The sequence below is a fragment of the Arvicola amphibius genome, chromosome 9, assembly GCF_903992535.2.
Source record: "Arvicola amphibius chromosome 9, mArvAmp1.2, whole genome shotgun sequence".
Lineage (NCBI taxonomy): Eukaryota > Metazoa > Chordata > Mammalia > Rodentia > Cricetidae > Arvicola > Arvicola amphibius.
Genome location: NC_052055.2, coordinates 125,276,130 through 125,297,312, shown reverse-complemented (window position 1 = coordinate 125,297,312; position 21,183 = coordinate 125,276,130). Strand labels below are relative to the sequence as shown.

The window sequence follows — 21,183 nt, the reverse complement described above, 5'->3', positions numbered from 1 at the left end:
TTAAATACACACACACACCAGAAATATATAATAAATTAAAATTTTAATTGTGAAATGTAGTATGTTCTATGAGTGTTTCCACTACACCCCCTTGATGATTAATCTATTCCAATAGTAACCTGCTTAAGGTTGGAGGGTCAATGGAGGCCAAGGATAGCTATGGATATGGCATAACACAAATTAGAAATTTAAATCAACATGAAGAGTGGTTTACAATTTTACTTTTAAGTTGAAGGCAGAGTTGTTGAGGGTAACAACATTGATTTGAATTGTCAAAAGGTCACAGCCCTGACTGAAGATTGTCCTGTCTATAAACTGGCACAGGCCTAGCTGATTCTGCATGTGGCCTCTGGTTCTCAGACTTCAGGAAAGGGCGAGAGTCGGGTGCTCAAGTTCAGAGTCATAGGAACTGCAGGTAGTGAAGTAGAGAGAGGGGCAGGCAGGGTGCTGGGCAGCATCTTGGACTTGCATCTCAAGCAGGGAGTGGCCAGATATTTTCCAATGGGCTGTTGCTGAAGTTTGGCTACTTCCAATTGTGTCCTTTTATGAAGTTCAGCAAAGAAAAGCCTTGTGGTTAATATTTGGAGATTCCACTTTCTTCTTTATTCACAAAAAGAAGTATGTGTAGGGTGTTAGGGTGTATGGGGTGTGTATTGTGGGTAGTGTGTGTAGGGTGTGTTGGGTATGTGGAGTGTGTAGTGAGTGTAGGGTGTGTAGTTTGTGTAGTATATATAGGGTATGTAGGGTGTGTATTGTGCTTGAGCAGGACCAAGCTTCATTCCTGCCAATTGCATCTCATTCAGTCATGAGGAATGGGTGGGGAAGAGACTGAGGGACCCACAGAGGTGCAGCCCTAGAGGCTCAGGGTGATAGAGCTGCGGGCAGTTTGGAGCCCAAAAAAGGGGAAGACCTGTCTGTCAAAGGAAGTTTGGAAGGTGTAGATGTGTTTGTTAGTGGTGGCATCATAGAAGACCACATCTCCTCGATCATAATCCACATAGACACCCACTTTCCTAAGACAGATTGAGAGATTCTCCTGGATACTGACGTTGGTGATTGGCTGACATCCAGAGGATGAGATCTTCAGTGCCCACAAGCAGCATGACTCAGAGTTCTGAATCTGGGACCCCTGAGGCAACTCAGCGACCACACCCACTATGCAAACTCTTCCAGGGAGTCCCTGTATTTTCACCTCCCACACCCCAAGGCCTGAGGAGAGGCCTGGGGAGCCCCTCACACAGTGGAAAGGATAAAGTTGTCGAGGTTTTGCCTGCGTATTCAATGTGCTGTCGACAAGGTACAAGCTTGCTTTCTTTAGATCCTGAGAAAAGGTGAGGTTTGGGTCAGCTGAGGTCGAGTCCAGGGTCACAGGTACTGTGGGAAGATAAAAAAGAGTGAAGAGGGATAGTTTCAGGCCAAGTCCTCCAGAACCCTGCTTTGAGCTTCTCATGATGTAGCTAGAGGGAGAATTTCTCCTTCAAATTCCAGTCCCTGTCCTCAGAGAAGACTCTTGCCTGTTTCTTTTGGTTTTCTGAGAAGGGGGTCTCATATAACCCAAGCAGGGCTGAAATTTTCTGTGTAGCTAAGGACGATCTTGAACTTCTCATCTTTCAAACTGCACCTCCCTAGTGCTGGAATTGTAGATGTGGGATACCATGCCCATGCTCCCTAAACCCCTGTCCAGTACCTCTCCCCACTCTCCATCCCCAGGCCTCAAACTTAGCCCCTGATTTTCAGAGGTTCTGTTCTGTGAGTGCAGAGGGAAGCTCCCCCAGTCCACATGGTAGTAGAATCATTTCAGGAAGAGGCCTTGAACCAAGGTCATAACACCCTGGACAATTTGGATCTTCTAACAATGTAGATACATCTCCATTTCCACATTTCCTGGTTCTCATATGACAGACAGTTGGAGCTACTATGAGAGGTCAAGGTTCTGCCTGATTTCCAAAGCTGGGGTCACCACTAGCCTGACTTTCTAAAACTGAGTTCCTGGGGCCAGGAGGTGACTCAGCTGATAAGGCATGTGCCCCCAAACCTGACACCTGATTTCAGTCCAGAATCTCACATGGTGGGAGACTGACTTCCCCACTCATCCTTTGACTCCCACACATAGGCACATGTGTGCATGTGTGAGTGCACATGATAGCATGTAATGACTCAAACACAGGAGGACTGGAAGAAGTGGATATTCAGAGACCCTTGGTCTGCCCCCACCCTCGTATTATGGCTCAGACATTGAATGGCAGTTTATCAAAGCTACAGTGTCTTTGTCTTATTCAAAAGCTAGAGCATCAGTGGTCCCGGCTCTGCTAAGGTTTAGAAAGTGGGAACATTTTAGCCCCTCATTTGGTGTTGCATCTCAGCTTTTGCTGCAATGCTAGTTCTCCTCTGCTGTGTGTGGGGTTGGGGAGATGGTGGATGTGGAAGTGAGCATTAGAGGAAGTGGTCAGGGTCACTGGGGTAGGTAAGGGGCATGACCCAAGCAGATTTTATCCATTTCTGACACCCAGACTTGGCTAAGTTGAATTACTGGGTGCAGGGAGATAGGGACAATGAACATTGGGAAGACAGTGGTAGGAACTTCTATGGTCTTCCAGGGGCATCAGAGTCAAAGCAATTGGAAAGGAGCAGAACTGGGTGAGAATAACCACCATGTCGGGTCATCTTCTGTTTTGTTGGAGGTGCTCATTGCCAGGCATAGTGGTGCATACACCTCTAATTCCAGCACTTGGGAAGCTGAGACAGGAGAACTACCATGAGTTCAAAGATAGTGTGGGCTACACGTGACTCTGTCTCAAAAGCAAGCAAGCAAACAAACAAAGGACTGGGGGAGGTGCTTTGGCTGTGCAGGCATGAGGACATGATCCCCAGCATCTAAGGATAAAAATTGGGTGTGGCCCTTGCACAACTGTAACCCTGGTGCACAGTAGCAGGGATGACTGGATGGGCATGGGCCTCAGTAGCAAGACAGCCCATACTATCTAGTGAGCTTGAGGTTCGTGAGAGATCTTGTCCATGAAACTAAGGAAGAGTGTGAAAGAAGATGCCTAAGTCTAGGCTACATGAGTACACATGCACACACACAGACACACACCACACACACATACATACACACCCACAACACCCCCATTCACACACCACACACATGCATTCACATACACATCACACACACACATGGACACACACACACCACCCACACACATGCACAGACACATACCATACACACCACAGATGTACACACACACACACCACAAACACACAAAAAATGCACACACATACACAGACACCACACACACACACATACATGCCCATACACACATCATACATAAATGCACACATACACATGTGAGCACATGTGCACACAAACACCACACGCATGCAGACACACACATACACACACACATGCATGCACACCAGTCAGAGGGGAAAAAATGAACTAATAAAAGACAGGTGAGATGGCTTGGCAGCTACAGATACAGATGCTTGCTGTCTACGCCCAAAACTCACATAAAAAGTTAAGGTAAGGAGAGAATGGTCTTCACAAAATAGTCCTCTCACCTCAGTTATGTATAAGTATGCACACACAACAATGACCAAGAAATAAAATTTTTTAAAGGGAAAAACAAAAGAGGGTGGGGGAGCGAGAAGGAAAGGGCAGCATCCTGGGGTGTGCAGCCCACAACTCTGAGGCTGTCAGTGTGCACAGAGCCCAGGTCACAGCCAGCTCCTCCTCCAGGAACATAGGGAAAGGGGCCCAGTTTTGCTGTAGAGCAGAGCTCAAGAGGGTGCTGTCCTAGAAAGGAGGCCTCAGAGTAGAAGGGGATGGAATAGGGTTGAGCATTAGGTACTGCTGAGCTGCAGAGGCACGAGGAGGGACATAGACCAAGCAGCAGGGTACACCTGCACATTAGGGGTCCCCTGTTGGAGGCTAGGCTTCTGCTGTATCAGAGCCGTGAATGAACAGAACACTTTGACCTGCACACCTAGAAGACACTTGCTTCCCTACAGGAAGCCCCGTGTGCCAAGCATGAATCCTACCTGAGCTGAGCAACTCTGAGTTATTCTTCTGTAACAGGTACCCTAAGATTTGAGAGAGAAAACAAATTTTTAGGTTAATAACAAGTGTTTATAAATTAAAAGTCATATTGGGGATGAGCAGCTGATCCTGGCTTTTATCCTAACAACCCTCAAAGCTGGACCAATCAGATGACATCATTACAGGTCTTTTCCCTGTGGGTCTCAACTCCTCAGCTCTGCTGGGCTAACCAGGCCTGTTAGGTCAGCTCCAGTTACAGACTGAGCTGTCTGCACCTGAGCCTTGTTCAATGAAGAAATACATCTATAAATTTCCATTCATTATAAACATTTTTTAATTAGTGGGGGTGTCACTATGATTACCTAAATGTAAAATAATAAAACAATTCTGTAAGCTTGTTCTTCATTGGTGTACACACACACACTGGACCTTCCACCCTCAATCTCCCATTGAAGAGAGATTTTGTATTCTTCACTTCCCAAACAGCAGGGTATGCACACACTTACAGTTCTCCTTGTCCTTTTTATCCAAGCTGTTCAGGAATGTGCTTTTATCTTCCTTCCATTCAGTGATCAGAATGTCTGCAAGGAGAGAGTGAAGGAGATGGAGAGTCCACAGAGGTTAAGCAGGCAACGGGGATCACACAGTGAGGCACTGATTGCTGATGTGGGAAATGTGGTACTGGGATTTCTCTCATAGTCTCAGTGGACCAAGAAGACAGCCAACAGGGAGAGCTGCCCTAGGGTCTCCCTGAAGTGGCTCTCCAGTACAGCCCAGTTCAGAACAGAAGTATTAGGAGCCACAAGCATAAGCCACTGAATTTGGTATTTTCTCGATGCTGTTTTGAAACTCTAAAAGACCAGGGCTTGTTGACACTCTGGAAGCTGACACAGGAGGATGACAGCTTTAATCCACAGAACATAGTGAGTGCCAGTGTCTCAAAAGGAAAGAAAAACGGAGCTGGAAAGAGGCCTCAGTGGTTAACAGCACCAGGGACCCCAGTTCAGCATCCACTAAAACTCCAGTCCCAGGATATCTGGCACCCTCTTCTGACCTCCATGGACACCAGGCATATACACAACACATGCACACAACACCCATACAAATAAAATAAATGAAACACTTAAAAAAGAAATGAGTACAATGAATTAAATAATATATTTTCTTTAGCTCAGAGTGTTAAACATACTGCCGTTTCAGCATGTCCAATAAAGGTTGAGTGTTACCTGGGGACAGTGCTGGGTGCTGGAGACCCAGTTACTCAGAAGATCACTGCGGTCTTCCATAAGAGACTACCCTGGACAATGTTTCTGTTTGATTTTGTTTTCATTGCTATATTTTATGCTCTATTTTAATATTAAGTCTTTCAGAGTCAATGTGTATTCTTTACTTACACTATGTTTGAATGCTGTGTTTTGGTGCCCAGGGGTAGAGGTGATAAGCAACAACCAAATTGGGGACATACTTCTAGTCCCATGTTCACCACCAAATAAACAGGAAACTTTCTGAGCTCAGAGGTGCTTTGACTCTGGGGATGTAGCTCAGATTGCAGAGTGCTTGTCAAGCAAGCATGAAGTCCTCAGCACTAAACCTGATACAACACAGCATGAGAAATTTCTGCATAATGGTTCTCTGAAGGTACTCAGCATTCAGCCTGGATTCTGAAAAGCTCAGGGGCTGGCACCAGAGACGTCAGGCAGTATCTGGGGTGAAGAAAAGAATTCTGAGGCAGGTAAGCAAAGGAAGTTGCAGGCATCTCTTACCTATTGATTCTTTCAGGCTTTCTATGATGGACTCGTGTCTTGCCTTTGCTTCACTGATTTTTTTCTCCAGGTTCAAAGGAACTGGGGTTGGGTTGTGAAACACAAATTCTTTACCCCTGTGAAGATATGTTGATCTGAGTTGTAAGTTCAGGGATAGAGTGTGGGCAGGAAGGACCTGGGAGCTGGTTCCTGGGATGGAGGCAGAGTGATAAATACAGTCTAGAGCCAGGGAGATGAGTGTCAGGGTGTTGACAGAGGTTTCTGTCCTGCCTGGTCCTTTAGCCTTTCAGTCACAAAGAAACATACAGAGGTCTACATTAATCATAAACTGGTTGGGCTATTAGCTCAGGCTTCTTATCAACTCCTATAACTTATATTAACCCAAAATTCTTGTCTGTGTTAGCCACATGGCTTGGTATCTTTTATCCGCGAGGCATTCTCATCTTGCTTCCTCTGTCTGGGTGATGACTGCAGAGTGTGCCTTTCCTCTTCCTAGAATTCTCCTGTTCTGGTTGCCCTGTCTCTATTTCCTGCCTGGTAGTCCCGCCTATACGTCCTGGCTGGCTATTGACCAATCAGCATTTTATTAAAGTAGTACAACTGATCAAACTTTGCAGGATATAAGACCATTGTCCCATAGCAAGGGGGCCAGGACAGGAATGCAGGACTGAATGAGATCAGACCCAAGAATATATGGAAAGGAAGATGGGAGATGGATCAGAGAAGAGAGAAGGGACAGGAAGTAGGAGGTAGAGTAGGAAACCCAGGGTTTACCCACTTGACCAAGAGGAATATGGGAGAGGAGTACAGCTGGGAAAGAAAGACTGCTTTTCTGTATGATTATTTTGGGAGTCTGAGCAGCCAGGAACAACTGAGCAGCCTCAATACAACAAATTGGTGCTGAAGCTTGTGCCAGTTTAATCCACATAAAATCTGAGCAAGCTTAAAAGGTAATTTTAGATACAAAAGAACAAAGTTAAGCATGGCTTCTTGGTAGCCAGCATTTTGCTAGTGGCATAGCAGGTGCTTTATGAGAGGTCTTCCAGATTCAGAGGTAGCATAAAAAAAATCTGTATAGTTTTGAAATGGCAGCTTTCTGGGCCATGCTACCATCAGAAACTTGAGTCTTTTAGGAGGCTGAGCATTTAAATGGGGTTTGTGGGCAGTGTGCTGCAAGTACTTCATGGCAGCATGGGCCAACTGGTTATCAGGGTTGAGGTGGTAAGGGTGGCCCCGAACCAGCAGTCTCAAAGGCAGTGAAAAACTTCCACCGTGTTGTACTGGGCAAAGCAAACAGGCAGGGTCCTGTTTGTCCTAGAAATGCTGCCACTTAGGTTTTTAAGAAGGGCTTAGCATTTTAAGACGTCATCTTGTTCAGAAAAGAATTACAGATAGACAATAAGGACAGATTTAGACATAAAAGACCTCTAAATGAGACACAGTGTGTTTAAAAATTGTAGGTCAGTGTGGGGAGAAAAGGAAAAGAGAATAGAGAGCTATAAAAGGAAGTAAATGGTTTATAAAAAGCAATAAAATAAAGTCTTTAAAGAGACAGAGTACAGACTGTCAAAGATTAAAGAAGTAAAGATAAGAAAATAAATATTAAAAAGTACTAGAGTAAGAAAATAAGCCACATAAAGATGGAATCTACACATAGAGTCTAGATTATGTATATTATTGTATTTTTTGAATTTTTTGTGAAGGAGCTAAGTACAGAGACACATTTCATTATATGGACTGCTAAGTAAAGCCAACATAAAGGTATGTTGACTTCAGAATTTGGGTCTAAGGATTTGTTACTTTGGAAAAGAGGTTCTTTTGTTTCCACAGAGGATGAGAACCTATAGATTGTTTCTAGATGAATGTGGTTTGATGGACCATCTAAAAGATTTCCATAGAACCCCAATAAATACTTTGGCCAACAAACTGCAGGAAGTAGTTTGGAAAGAACTATGCCAAAATTTCCAAATATTATTTATAAATTTTTTTATATTTAAAAGGATATGATATAGAGATTTGCATTGGTATGGATCTTAGTTTATTGTTTGTTATATGTATCTTTCTGTTCTTAATTAAGGTATTGTGTTTATGTGGCTCATTAAAAATCTAATGTATAATAAAGAAATATAGGTTAATAGATAATCATCTATAATATTCATATTTCAGTTAGATAGTTATTCTTCAAATCTTTCAGAGACCTTCAGAATATGGCACTTAGATGTTTTAAAATCTAGATTTTTTCCTGACAATGAGACACATCTGCTCCTGGAGGAACCAATTACTTCAAGAGGAAGATGGGCACTGAAGAGGCTCCTTATAGCATTGGTTAACCATTTGGGCAAAAACTGTTCTTTCCTGGACTGCTTGATGCTATGCTGTATGAACTAGACATGCTGGGTCCACAGAGAAATTACTGCTAAACTTGCATAAAAGTGAGACTATCCTTTGGGGTTTCTGCTTCATAAAAGAGTCTGCTAGACATTCTGCAGGACACATAATAAAGTGACTTTTAAATTGCCAATATGGGAGTAACTGCCTTTGAAATTTCCTGCTTCATAAAAAAGTCTGCTGTATATGATGGGCCAGTAGGCTGAAAATGGATGCCCCGTAGGTATAGAAGAACTTTGGGTGACTGTGCAGACAGCAACATGTCTCTGTCAATTCTAGAGTTTTGGGAGTTGCTTAAATGCACTTCCTGTTTATTTAGGTAATTATATCCTGGAGTCTTTGATGGAGTTGAAGAATGGATAGTTATAGATATAGTTTTCTTTAGTTATGATAAAAGATAAAGTAACTATAAATATTGTAACTATAATTCTTGCTTGATATCTGTTTTGTTATATGTAATTTTACTATGTTAAAGTTAAAACCTTCCTTTTATTTAAACAGAAAAGGGGAGGTGATGTGGGATCCCCATCTGTATGCTGTAAATACCATTGGTGAATAAAGAAACTGCCTTGGCCTGTTGATTGGGCAGGGCAGTGCTAGGCGGAGAAAACTAAACTGAATGCTGGGAGTAAGGGGACAGAGTTAAAAAGGAACTATGGAGCCGATGCCAGAGACAGACATGCTGGAAACTTGCTGGTAGGCCATAAGCTTCATGCCAAAATATAAAATACTGGAAATGGCTTAATACTAGATGTAAGAGCTAGCTAGCAATACAGTAATTGTCCAAGCAGTGATTTAAATAATATAGTTTCTGTGTGATTATTTCTGAAGTCTAGGCAGGTAGGAAAACAAACAAGTGGCTTTCTACTACAGATCAGACCCTTGAAAATATGGAAATGAAGATGGAAGATGGACCAGAGAAGAGAGAATGGATAGGGAGTAGGAAGGTAGAGTAGGAAACCCAGGGTTCACCCCCATGACCAAGAGGAATATGGGAGGGGAGTGCAGCTGCTCTAAAGCTGGGTGTTGGCGAAAAGAGCTATGCCCAGCAGACCACATGCTCCTGTGGCCAGCTTGGTCTTCTACACCTGCAGGCTAAAGGGTTTATAGTTGAGTTATTGAAGAATGTGAACATGTTCGGATATATCTTGAATGTTGTATGTGTGAGTGAACCAGAAAGCATAGTGCACTTGGGATGCCCATCATACCTGCCCAAGATGTCATTGATGCCCTGGAAGAGAAAGAGAGAACAATGTCAGAGCTTGCCTGAGTCACAGGCACCAAGAAGGGGTTCAGACTCAGCTGGAGGCAGAGTGAGAACACCCCAGTTTTCCACCCTCTCCTTCCTCTCTCTGTCTTTCTGTCCCTGCTGTCTCTGTCTGTCTGTCTGTCTGTCTGTCTGTCTGTCTGTCTGTCTGTCTGTCTGTCTGTCTCTTCCTGCTCTTTTCTCCTCCCATTCCATTCTGAACTGCTATCCCCAAAACTCATGATACAGTTGAGATAGTGTTTACACCTCAGGATAAACAGAGTGAAGAGAGAAGAAAGAGTGACATTTGGGAGACAGGTGTTGCCTCTGATATAGAACCAGGGAGCTCAGCTTGGCAGTGTTAGGACAAAGGTGGAGTGGCTGTCCATGGTTCTTTAAAGAAAACACAGAAACCAGGTGTGTTAGTCCTGGCACTTGGGTGTCCTATTATTCCTTCCGCTTGGTTTTGTTTGTTTGTTTTTATCTGAGACACTCTAATGTATCTCAGGCTGGCTTGAATTCTCTGTGTAGCCAAGAAGAGTCCTGAACCACCAAATCTGTGTCTGACTCTGAATGCTGAGAGGACAGGAAGGCACTAACACCTCAGTCCTCCCCACCAATTCATTTTTACTATTTTAAATCTAAATTTAAAAAGTGAATCATTGTAAGTACAACTTTATTGATTTACTAGGATTAACTACATTTTATGTAAGCAATTAATGATTTAGCATCTAAACTGAGATGTGCAAAATAAACAAGAGTTTAAGACTCAGAACAAAAAAATAAACTCTTACAAATATGGATTAGCTCATGAATATGTCTAAAGAGGTTGAAATAATTACATTTGGATTATTGAATTAAGTAAATTGTTAAAGTGTTTTTATTAAATTACTTTTATCTGATTTTTTTTCCCTGCCTGGCCTGGAATTCAATTTGTGAGCCAGGTAGACTTTGAATTCACCTCTCCCACCCAAGTGCTGGGATTAAGGTGTACCACTATGCCTGATTCTTTTTTTCTTTTTAATATAGTTACTAGAAATATATCTTGAAATATAGTTCTTTTTATTGAGTTTTATTTTTAAGTTTCATTAATTTTTAAGAATAATGTAGAAAAGATTTTATTATATTAAATTTTTATTTATAAATATATTTTTTCATGTATGAGTGCTCATATGCCCACATGACAGAGGAGGGCATCAGATCCCATTATAGATGGTTGTGAGCTGCCACGTGGTTGCTGGGAATTGAACTCAGGACCTCTGAAAGAGCAGACAGTGCTCTTAATCAATAAGCCATCTCTCCAGCCCTATTTTTACTGTTTTTAATATGTGTGTGTGTGTGTGTGTGTGTGTGTGTGTGTGTGTGTTGTCTGTGTGTGGGCATGTAGATGAGAATGCAGGTACCCTACAAAGCCAGAGTGATCAAATCTGCTGGATCTGCAGTTACAGAAGGAGGTCAGAGGAAAACTTGTGGGAATTGGCCCCATTCTTCCACCGTGTGGGTCTTGGGATTGGTGGCAAGTGCCTTTGCACAATGAGTCTGAGAGATGCTTTAAAGAAACATATGTGTCCTACATTACAATTCTAAACTGTGAGCTGGGTGTAGTGACCCATGTAAGGAGATGGAGAGATCAGTAATTCAGTGTTACCCTTGATCACATGACCTTTGTCCTAACACTGCCAGGCTGCCTAGGTCTTAGGTGGCCCCTGTGAAGGGGTCAGCAGATCCCCCAGAGGGATCAAGACCCACAGATTGAGAACTACTGGGTTAGGGGAAGCAGGGCAGAAGTTGGTGGATTAGTTCAGGAAGGCAATAAAAAGTAATAAAGAAGCCACACCTCATATATGAGGGTTATTAGGATAAAGGGGTGGAACAGCTTTAGAGAGGAACAGCACATTATGTCAGAGAAAATACAAATGGAGTCTTGTGGGGAGCAACAGGCATCGCTTTAAACCTGACAGGAACCTCAGGCAAATCCCCAGAGAATGAAAAGTAACTAACTTTTATGTCCTTTCAGAGAGTGATAGGAGTTTCTTAAAAATTCATTTCAGGGGACAAAGGACATGGAGGAGTCTGATATTAGGAGTTGTTAGGCCACAGTATAATACAGATTCTTAAGTATCTTTCAGAGAGAGAGAGAGAGAGAGAGAGAGAGAGAGAGAGAGAGAGAGAGAGAGAGAGAGAGAGAGAGAGAGAGAGAGAGGGTCTGTTCCCAAAGCACTGACCTCCAGTAGCTCCATGGATGGCGCTTGTAGCCTATTTTCCAGGGACCTTGTGAGGTTTCTGAGGGTGGTCAGCTGTCCCTCTGTGACAGAGACATACTCTTCTATCTGCTTGACTCCCTCCTGCTCCAGCCAGCTCAACCTGGACAGGAGGAATCTCTCTTCCTCGTCCAGTCTCTGGCGCACATGTTTAAATTCCTCAAGGATCTTTAGTTTCTCTAGATGCACCTGGGCCTGGGGGTAAGGGAAGGGTTGCAGAGATGAGGGAGGAATGAAAGAGGAACCCCCAAGCTTCCTTTAAGCCCATCATTGACTTTTTAAATCAATCAACCATCAACCAATCAATCAATTAACTAATTACAGGCAAAGTCTCACTATATATAGTCCTGGATAGCCAGGAACTGACTAAGAACAACACGTTGGGTTTGTATTCACAGAGATCCATCTGTCTCTGCCTCCTAAGTGCAGGAATCAAGGGCATGCACCATCTGAAACCATTCACTCTTCAGGAGTATTTAAAGATTATTCTGAGACAGGTTTAGAATAGCTTGCTGGACCTTACCTGTGGGAAAGGGGGAGGGACAAGGAGATAAAAGCACTTCCTGTGTTCAAAGATTTAGGCTCAATGACTGACTTTTTTTTAACCTTCAAGGACATCAGTCAGATGCACAACTAGAAATCTTAGCACTTGGGAAGTGCAGACAGGAGATTCAGGAAGCCAAGGCCAGGCTCCATTCAAGGCCAGCCTGGACTACTTGAGCCACTCTCTCAACACACAAACATCACCATCTAAAACCCAGGATAAGGTTATAGTTCAGTTGACAGGGTGCTTGCTTAGCATGTGTGTAGTCCTGGATTCCATTCTCAGCACTGCATAGTCTGGGAATGCTGTTATAGCCCTGTAATTCCAGTACTGGGGGAAAGACAAAAGGGTCAGAAATCAAGGCTATCCTTTTTCTGTATAACAATTTCTAGATTGTGCTACGTAATAATCTGTGTCTAGGAGCTGGAGATATGGCTCAGTAAGGGACTTTGTTGCTCTTGCAAAGGACTCAGATTCAATTCCTAGGACACACATGGTGGTTCACAACCATCCTCACTCCAGTTCCAGGGATCCAGTGCCCTCATCTGATCTCCATGGGTACCAGACATGCACCTGGTATACACACATACATGGAGGCAAAGCATTCATTCACATAAAATTAAATCTAAAAACAAGTAAATAAAAGATTCTTAAAAGTCAATGGGGAAGAACATAAATGAAGAGAGAAGGAAAGAGAGAAAGGAGAGAGAGACAGAGAGACAGAGAGAGACAGAGAGAGAGAACTCTCCTCAGTTTAGCTGCTTTCATACTGAATTTGCACGGATGAACCTGGAGAGATGATGCAGGGGTTAACAATGCTTACTGCTCTTCCAGAGGACCTGAATTCAGTTCCAGCACCTATGAAGAGCAGCTCACAATATCTGTATTTCCAGTTCTTCTGGTTTCTGCTAGGATTTGCACACACATGACTTTCATTCACACAGAAATATACATATAAATAAAAGTAATGCAAAAACCTTTAAAAAAAATTAAACAAAATTAAAATCGGAGACATTTGGTGGTATCATAGTCTCTTGTCTTTTCTTACTGTGTAATCAGTCTCTAGTGGAAAAAGGGCTTGTGTGAGCCAGTGTGTGTGTGAGTGTGTGTGTCTGTGTATGTGTGTGTGTTTGTGTGAGCCAGTGTGTGTGAGTGTGTGTGTCTGTGTATGTGTGTGTGTTTGTGTGAGCCAGTGTGTGAGTGTGAGTGTGTGTGTGTGAGTGTGTGTGTGTGTGTGTGTGATCCTTACAAAGCCTGCTGTGTGCGGAGGAGCAGAAGCCCTCCTGGTTCACTGGAGCAGCACCAGGCAGGTAGGTCAGTACAGCTTAGAAGCACGGCTCAGGACCACACCCTCTGCTCTGCCCTCACCATCTTATCAGCAGGACTTTGTTCCAGCTTGGTGTATAAGGAGTGCTCAGACATTTCCTCAACAGAGACGCTCAACTTCCTCAGACATGTTAGGAATGAGTATTTCTTACCCTGAACACCTGGATTGCTCCTTCACCTTCCTTTTTCTCTTTAATTATCTCCTTGTCCTTTTGCCCCAAATCCCGAAGCTGTGTCTCAATCTGCACCTGTGGGGAGAGGATGCTTCAGTCAGGGTCTGCTTCTAGGGAGACAGGGAAGATATCCCATGGTACTGATGTCATTATTAGCAGCCCCCCTTTGTTTCTCAGGGATCAACCCAATTTTCTCCATGTATTATGTGATCCTGAGGGTCAAAATCAAATCCTCAGACTTGGTGGCAAGTGCCTTCAATCTCTGAATTATCTCCCCTGCCCGCAAAGTACTATTCTGATTATTCTTCTCACCTTGATTACAGATTGGTGTTTCCCAGAACCTGGCTCTTTGGGCTCACTGGGCCCAGCTGCAAACTGCCCATCCAAGTATTAAGAGTGCAGCAGTGGGTGCCAACCAGATGGAAAAGACAGTAGCTCCCTGGTCCCCAGAGAGTTCTATTCTGCTGAGCTGCGGACAGAGAAGGAGGCAGGTGCCTACCTTGTAGTTCTGAGCAGCCTCATCTATCACGGTAACTTTGTGGGTTTTGTGGTCCTTGGAGTCATGACACTCCCTGCAGAGGAACTCTCCGTCCTCCTCACAGAAGTAATTGAACTTTTCCTTGTGCTTCCGACATCTTGGCTCTTCTTCTTCTGATTGGACCTCAACAGAATCTATAGCTAGGAATTTCTCTGCAAGACTAGCCAACAGCTTATTGGGCCTGAACACATTCTTATCCACAGGAAGTTTACAGAGGGGACATTGGGGGTTTTCTGTAGTTTTCACCACCTGATTGATGCATTGCAGACAGAAGTTGTGCCCACAGTCAGTGGTGACAGGATCCTGTAGAATTTCCTTGCAGATGGGGCAGATCACATCCTCCAGTAGTTTGCTGACCCGTTCTAGGCTAGCCATGATGGAGCAGCAAGCCTAATTTGATATGTGAAAGCCCAGAAGTCCGAGGCAGGCACCAGTACTGGGAAGAGAAAATGAATCAGGAAGCAGAGGCTATGGACCCTCCCAATTGGAAGACTAGAGAAGGAAAAATGAAGAGGGGGTTAAATAAATGAACAACAGAAAAGAGGAAAATTAAATGGGGAATATTGTAAAGAGAAGAAAACAGTCAGTCCTACCTCACCGGCTCTCAAGAAGAAACAGATACTGTGAGTTCCTGCTTCCTATAAAGTAGAGCAAGGTTTCCTGGACCTTGAACTACTTATCTTTACAGGGAGTTGTCTGATAACAGAAGACCCAAGTGTCAAACTTCACTCTACTACAGGTAGGGAGTGGAGCACTAAGTGGCATTTCAGGGAGGTGTGCTAACCGCCCTAGATCTCTTACTTACCTCCACCTGTCCTCTGTTGGTTTTTATCTCCCTGTCTCTGAGCCATCCTTTGTTCTGTATGGTCTACCAGTTTCTGCCTCTGTCTCTGTACTTCTTAGATCCCCAGCTTGCCTGACCTGTTTCCTTTATCTCAGCTAGGACATTATCAGCTAGTGTCATCCATGTACCCTTTAGTAGCTCAATACTTCACTTCTTAACCATTTCTTTTTCTTTTTTGTCCCCAGTGGCAAACTTCTTCTTTCTTCCTCTCTGTAAGCCCCAGTCTCTGGCATCCAACTTTGGAGGCCCCATCCCTGTGCCTGCCAAGCCTTGAACCCTACCCAGAGGAGGGTCAAGACAGCCTGCCAAAATCTTGACCATTCCCCCAGTCTATTTAAACTGCTTACACAGAAAGTCCCCTTGTGGTCTCCTTTGTCCCTCTCCCTTTGGTGGTCTCATTTGCGGCTTCCTGGTTCCCCCTCGGGGCCACTCAAGAGTGCAGGAATCCTATTATACCCGGATATTTTTTAATTTGGCTTGTTGTGCTTTGGCTTGATTGGGATTTTTGTGTTGGCAGAGAGCTCACATTAGGAAAATTTCTAACATCTTGGAGGTCCCACCTGGTAGGGCAGCCTTTCTCATGGCCATAGGCCATGCGTCAAAAGCTCCCTAGTCCACAATCTGAGCTCTCCACACCACACTAAAACCAGCTGCTGGGCTACAGTGGCTGCGTTTTGGTGAGTCCCTTTTTCTTGTTTATGCTATAGGGTTTTGGGAGGACCTATTCGTACTTACTTTTGTTGATTATCGGACTCTTATGGAAGCCGCAGGCCCATGCCAAGAGTTCCAACCTCAGCAGCTAGACTGGCAAGACTGGGTCTGAAAGCCCTGGATAAATCCAGGTTTCCTCACCTCCACCCCCAGCAGGAAGAAAATCTAAGCAGGAAGAGAAGAATCAGAAATCTAGGATTAGCTGGTTTAGTGACTGTGTTTCAGGAACTAGCTGAAGATAAAGTTAGATTGTAATCTTGAGAATAATCTTGAGAAACAGGGAGTTTCCCCCTTGTGATTATCATTGGTATTTTGGAATATTGTTTCAGGAACTAGGTGATTATGACCCTGAGAGTGATCTTGAGAGGTAGGGAGCTGCCCCCTTTTGATCATCACTGGTATTTTCGGAATTTTCTACACCCTCCCTGGGCTGTGGTTTCTTCCCTTAAAAACTTCTTCTCCCAGCCACTGGGGTCGAACTCTTCCCGAGTGGGTTATGAGTCTCGGCCCCAGTGCACTGGTTCCCATCTCATCTCATCATTAAACCTCGTGTGATTGCAGCAAGGACAGTCTCTCGTGAGTTACTGGGGGGGGGGGGGTTGTATTATCCTAAGACTTGAATGAGAGTCTCCCCACACTGGGGGTCTTTCAGGTCCAGCTGAGATGGACTTTGTTTGCTCTAGAGACACCTAGCATTCAATTTCCATGACCCCATTAGGTCTAAGAGCTATTTTCGTGGACACGCTGTAATGGGCTTAGGCCATGCTATTGGACATAGACTTTAAAATGGACACTTGCAGTTCAAAGCCAGATCCACTATTGCCCCCTGGGATGACGAAACTTTTATAAATTGGGACTATCCGATACAATCTGTCCTGAACTGCTAATTTCCCTATTGTACTAAGATTTGGCCTCAATACAATCTTGACAATCGGATGCATTGGCCACCAGAAGGAAGTCTTGAGCTTACCATCCTCAGTGACCTAGAAAATTTTTGTCGCCATAAGTACAAATGGGCAGAGCTTACATATGTCCATGGTTTGGGGGTTCTGTGCTCTCTCCCTTCCCTTAGTAGCCAGTGTCTCGCAGCGCCGGTCTTGGTAGCTAAGGACAAAAATGCCTACAAATTCCCTCCCTTACTAATCCGGAGGTTCAAGGTCAACTTCCACCTTATACACCTTCCTCTCCCCTCCCCCTTTTACCTCATCTCCCCACCCTTGGACCCCCTCTGGGCACTGGGCTAGCCCCTCCAAATCTTCCCCAGTCTCCTCCCAAACTAGATCCTACCATATCTCTGCCCTTCTCTGTCCTCTTCAGGAGGTAGCAGGAGTCCATGGCATTATGAAAATTCATGTTCCCTTTTTTCTTCCAGATCTCTCTCAGATAGAAAAGGGGCTAGGTCCTTTTCTACTAATCCTTCCGTTTTTGTAAATTGGTTACGAAAGACCACGGTCCAATATACCAGGCTAGATCCAGCCTCCCCAGTGGGAGCCACGATCTTGGCTACCCGTTTTATTTCTCAGTCAACGCCAGATATTAGGAAAAAGTTAAGAAAGGTTGATGAGGGTCCCCAACCCCTATACGGGAATTGGTGAAAATGGCCTTTAAAGTTTTTAATGCCCAAGAAGAAACAGCTGAGTCTTCCCCACAGACAAGGCTACAACAGGCAGCTAACCTGCAGGCCCAGGCCTTAGCAGCTGCCTAAGGTCGCAGGAAGGGGGACAAGGGAACGCAACCACAAGGCTCTACCCTGGTGGAGCCCAGCCTAAGTCAACCTCACACGCAAGCTGTTTCAAGTGTGGCCTAAAGGGTCATGTGGCACAATATTGCACTATGCCTCTTTTGAGGTTATGCCCTATCTGCCAGCAACCTGGACAATAGAAATCGCAATGTCCCCATGTGGGCTTGTCCTCTATGCCACGCCACGGAGGTCCGGCCTCACCAACATTAGTAAGTAAAACTGTGCCAGCCTTCGAACTTCTCAGCCTTGCAGAGGATTGACGCTGCCCAGACTTGGGATATCCTGTAACCTCATCCGAGCCTAGGGTAAAGCTGCAGGTAGCAGGTAAATCCATTACTTTTATTTTGGGCATGGGAGCTACCTATTCTGTTCTAACATCTCACTCGAACCTTATGTTCCCCTCACCAATTTCAGTTATGGGGGTAGATGGAACCCGTTCCTCCCCAATTAAACCTTGCCACTCCCCAGCATTCTTGCAGGACTATTTTTCTCTCACATTTTCTTAGTAATACCTGTTTGCCCAGCACCTTTACTGGGTCGAGATATCCTTAGCCACTTCGGGGCCACAAAAACAAAGGATGGAAGGTTCTATTTAAATAACCATCTCATCCTTCCTCAAGACCAGGAATTGTCAATCATTTCAGACATCCACCAGACATTACACATGAGCCCCAAAGCTTCGTTCTGCTTCTTGCAGCCCCTTTTTGACCCCACCCATCTCTGAGGTTCTATTTTATAGATTCACTCCTCCTGACAGACGTGTGCCCAGGTCAACCCACAAGGGGCTCTCCACATACGTCAGTCTCGACACCAGCTTCATGGACACCAACCAGGTGAAGATTGGCAGGTTGATTTCACTCATATGCCTACTCATAAAAAAAAACTCCATTATCTCTTAACACTTATAGACACTTTTACAGGATGGATAGAAGCATTTCCAGCCTCCAGGGAAAGGGCAGGTGTGGTGGCTCAGGTACTCCTGGACCACATCATTCCTTGTTTTCATGTCCCATGAACCATTCAGATGGACAGTGAGCCAGTCTTCACTTCCAGGGTCATGGAGCTCGTGTCAGAAGCTCTCAACATCTCCTGGAAATTCCACACCCCCTACCATCCACAATCCTCGGGAAATGTGGAGAGGGCCAATGGACTCATCAAACAACAGCTAACCAAGCTCTCCATTGAACTCAGGTTATCTTGGCCCTCCCTTCTCCCCATTACCCTTATTTGCCTCAGGCCACCCTATGTTCCCCTATGGGCCTTAGCCCTTTTGAGCTGCTTTATGGAAGGTCCTTTCTCCTTAACCATCACATCCCAGTCCAAACTCCTCTGCTGTGGGAGCACATTCTGCTCCTTCAGCCAATAGCCTTTAAGATACCAGCCCACTTGGGCATGGTCTCTTATAGTTTAAAAAGTAACAGGAACCCTGTGCCTACTTTTATGCTTCCCGTTCCTGTTTCAGCTACTAGACACTGTTTCTGGTTGCTCAGAGACTGTCGTTTAGGATGGTGATTTTTAGGTTTTCCCCTTAAATAAATAGCCCCTTTATTATCAATAATTCTGTACTGCTGTGGGATTGTTTTATGGCATCACTCCTCCACTGGCAGGGTACCTACCCTACCTCTCCCTTTTTAGGTCCCTTCTCCGTTCACACTCTGACAGTTGTCTATCTGCCCATACACCAGGGGACCAAATGCCCCTAAACCTGCCCCACTCTCCCCAGGGGACAGAGTACTCCTCAAACAACTAACTCCTAGGTCTCTTGAATGTCAATGGACAGGACCTCACATGGTAATCCTCACCACCCCCTCAGCTACCAAGCTCTTGGGACACCCATGCTGGTACCATCTCTCCAGGATCAAGTGGGCACGTACTCAGGACACTTTGGTCTGTCCAACAGACAGGACCTTCCACCCTCGGTTTTCCAGGATGCCGCAATGAAGGGTCTACCTCATCTTCTTGGCACACTCATCTTTGGTGATAACACCATTTTTTCCTAGACACCTGACTTCTCACTTTCCCCAAGGAACAGATGCCTGGCATCTCCGGGATGACAGTGCTTGGGATGCCTCTCCAGCCACACCTTTCACTGAGGATGGACCCACCAACACCCAGCTCTCCCCTTCCCCATGACATCCCATGACCACATGAAGTAGCCAGACTTGAGTCAATGCCCCCTTTTCCTCAGAGAGCCTAAATGTTGGTAAAAATATCATCTCTGCGTCCTGTTACCCCTTATACAAACAGTCTGGAATGTAAGCCCCAGTCTCTGATCTTCCTCTTTGGAGGCCCCGTCCCTGTGCCCACCAAGCCTTGACCCCTCTCCAGAGAAGGGTCAAGACAGCCCGCCAAAAACTTGACCAATCCCCCAGTCTATTTAAACTGCTTTCCCAGAAAGTTCCCTTGTGGTCTCTTTCCTCTTCTCCCCACACTCATGGTCACATTTGCAGCTTCCTGGTTCCCCTCAGGGACACTCAAGAGCATAGGAATCCCTTTAAACTTAGATTTTTTTAATTTGGCTTGTTGTGATTTGGCTTGAGTGGGATTTTTACATCGGCACAGAGCTCACATTAGAAAAATTTCTAACACTCTCCCTGACTCCCTTTCCCCCAAACCCATCCCCCACACCTCTCCTATCTTATGTCATTAAAAACCAAACTCTTCATTTTTCAATTTACTAAAAAGTGTTAAGTTTATAACACTTTTTAGTAACATACATGCAGGCATGAGTGTTTTGCCTGCATGTATGTGTATACATAGTGTGCATGCCTAGTGCCTACAGAAATAAAAGAGAATATTGTCTCTCCCATGGAAACTGGAGTTAGAGCCAGTAGTGAAGAGATTATGTATGTGCTGGGGACGCTAGCTGTTCAGGCTGGCTGTAGATGCAAATTCACCTGCCTCTGCCTCCTGAGTGCTGGGATTAAAGGCATGAGCCACTACCGCCTATAGCACAAATAACAAAAACCCAGAGGGAGAAATTGGGGTTTAACCAGAAAACCAGAAAAGCAAAGCAGCCAAGCCCCTAGAGAAGTCTTACCTCTACCAAGGCTGGGCAATCACAAACTAAACAGACTAAGCTTCTCTCTCCTTTCATTTAATATTCCCTCTAGTACTGGGATTAAAGGTGAGGCACCAACACCTGGATTTGTTTCTGTATTATCTTGTGTAGCCCAGGGTAGCCTTGAACTCAAAGATCCATCTGCCTCTGTCTTGGTCACCTTGATTATAGCATTAGAATTAACTGCTGAAACAGAAAAGAAATTGATGATTGTCGAGGGGAAATTACAGAAGGCACATGTGGATAGGGTGAATCCAAATCTTAATTGTATTCTAGTCATATTGCCCTCCAGAATTTCTCCTACAGGAATTTTAATGCAGAGGGATGATATTATCTTAGAATGGGTCTTTTTACCACATAAACCAAGTAAAAAAAATAAAAACTTACGTAGAAAAACTCTCTGAATTAATTATAAAAGGTAAATTGAGACTTTGTTAATTAGCAGGTATAGCAGAGATTATAGTATGTTTTACTGCCAATGAAATAAAGTTATGGAAAAACAATGAACTCTGGGAAAGGGCTTGTGCTAATTTTTTGGAGAAATTAATAGC

The 21,183-nt window shown here is 44.4% G+C and overlaps 1 protein-coding gene across 1 annotated transcript; it reads right to left on the bottom strand.

Moving 5' to 3' along the window:
• Window positions 1–853: 853 nt before the first annotated feature.
• On the bottom strand, window positions 854–14,650 carry LOC119823807 (E3 ubiquitin-protein ligase TRIM31-like). The gene is made up of 8 exons (XM_042055776.1): window positions 14,237–14,650; window positions 13,717–13,812; window positions 11,659–11,889; window positions 9,242–9,418; window positions 5,800–6,082; window positions 4,543–4,617; window positions 4,039–4,080; window positions 854–1,374 (listed from the first exon to the last, which is right to left on the bottom strand). Exons 1-8 carry the CDS (start codon window positions 14,648–14,650, stop codon window positions 854–856), a joined length of 1,839 nt encoding a protein of 612 aa, XP_041911710.1.
• Between the last annotated feature and the right edge of the window lie 6,533 nt (window positions 14,651–21,183).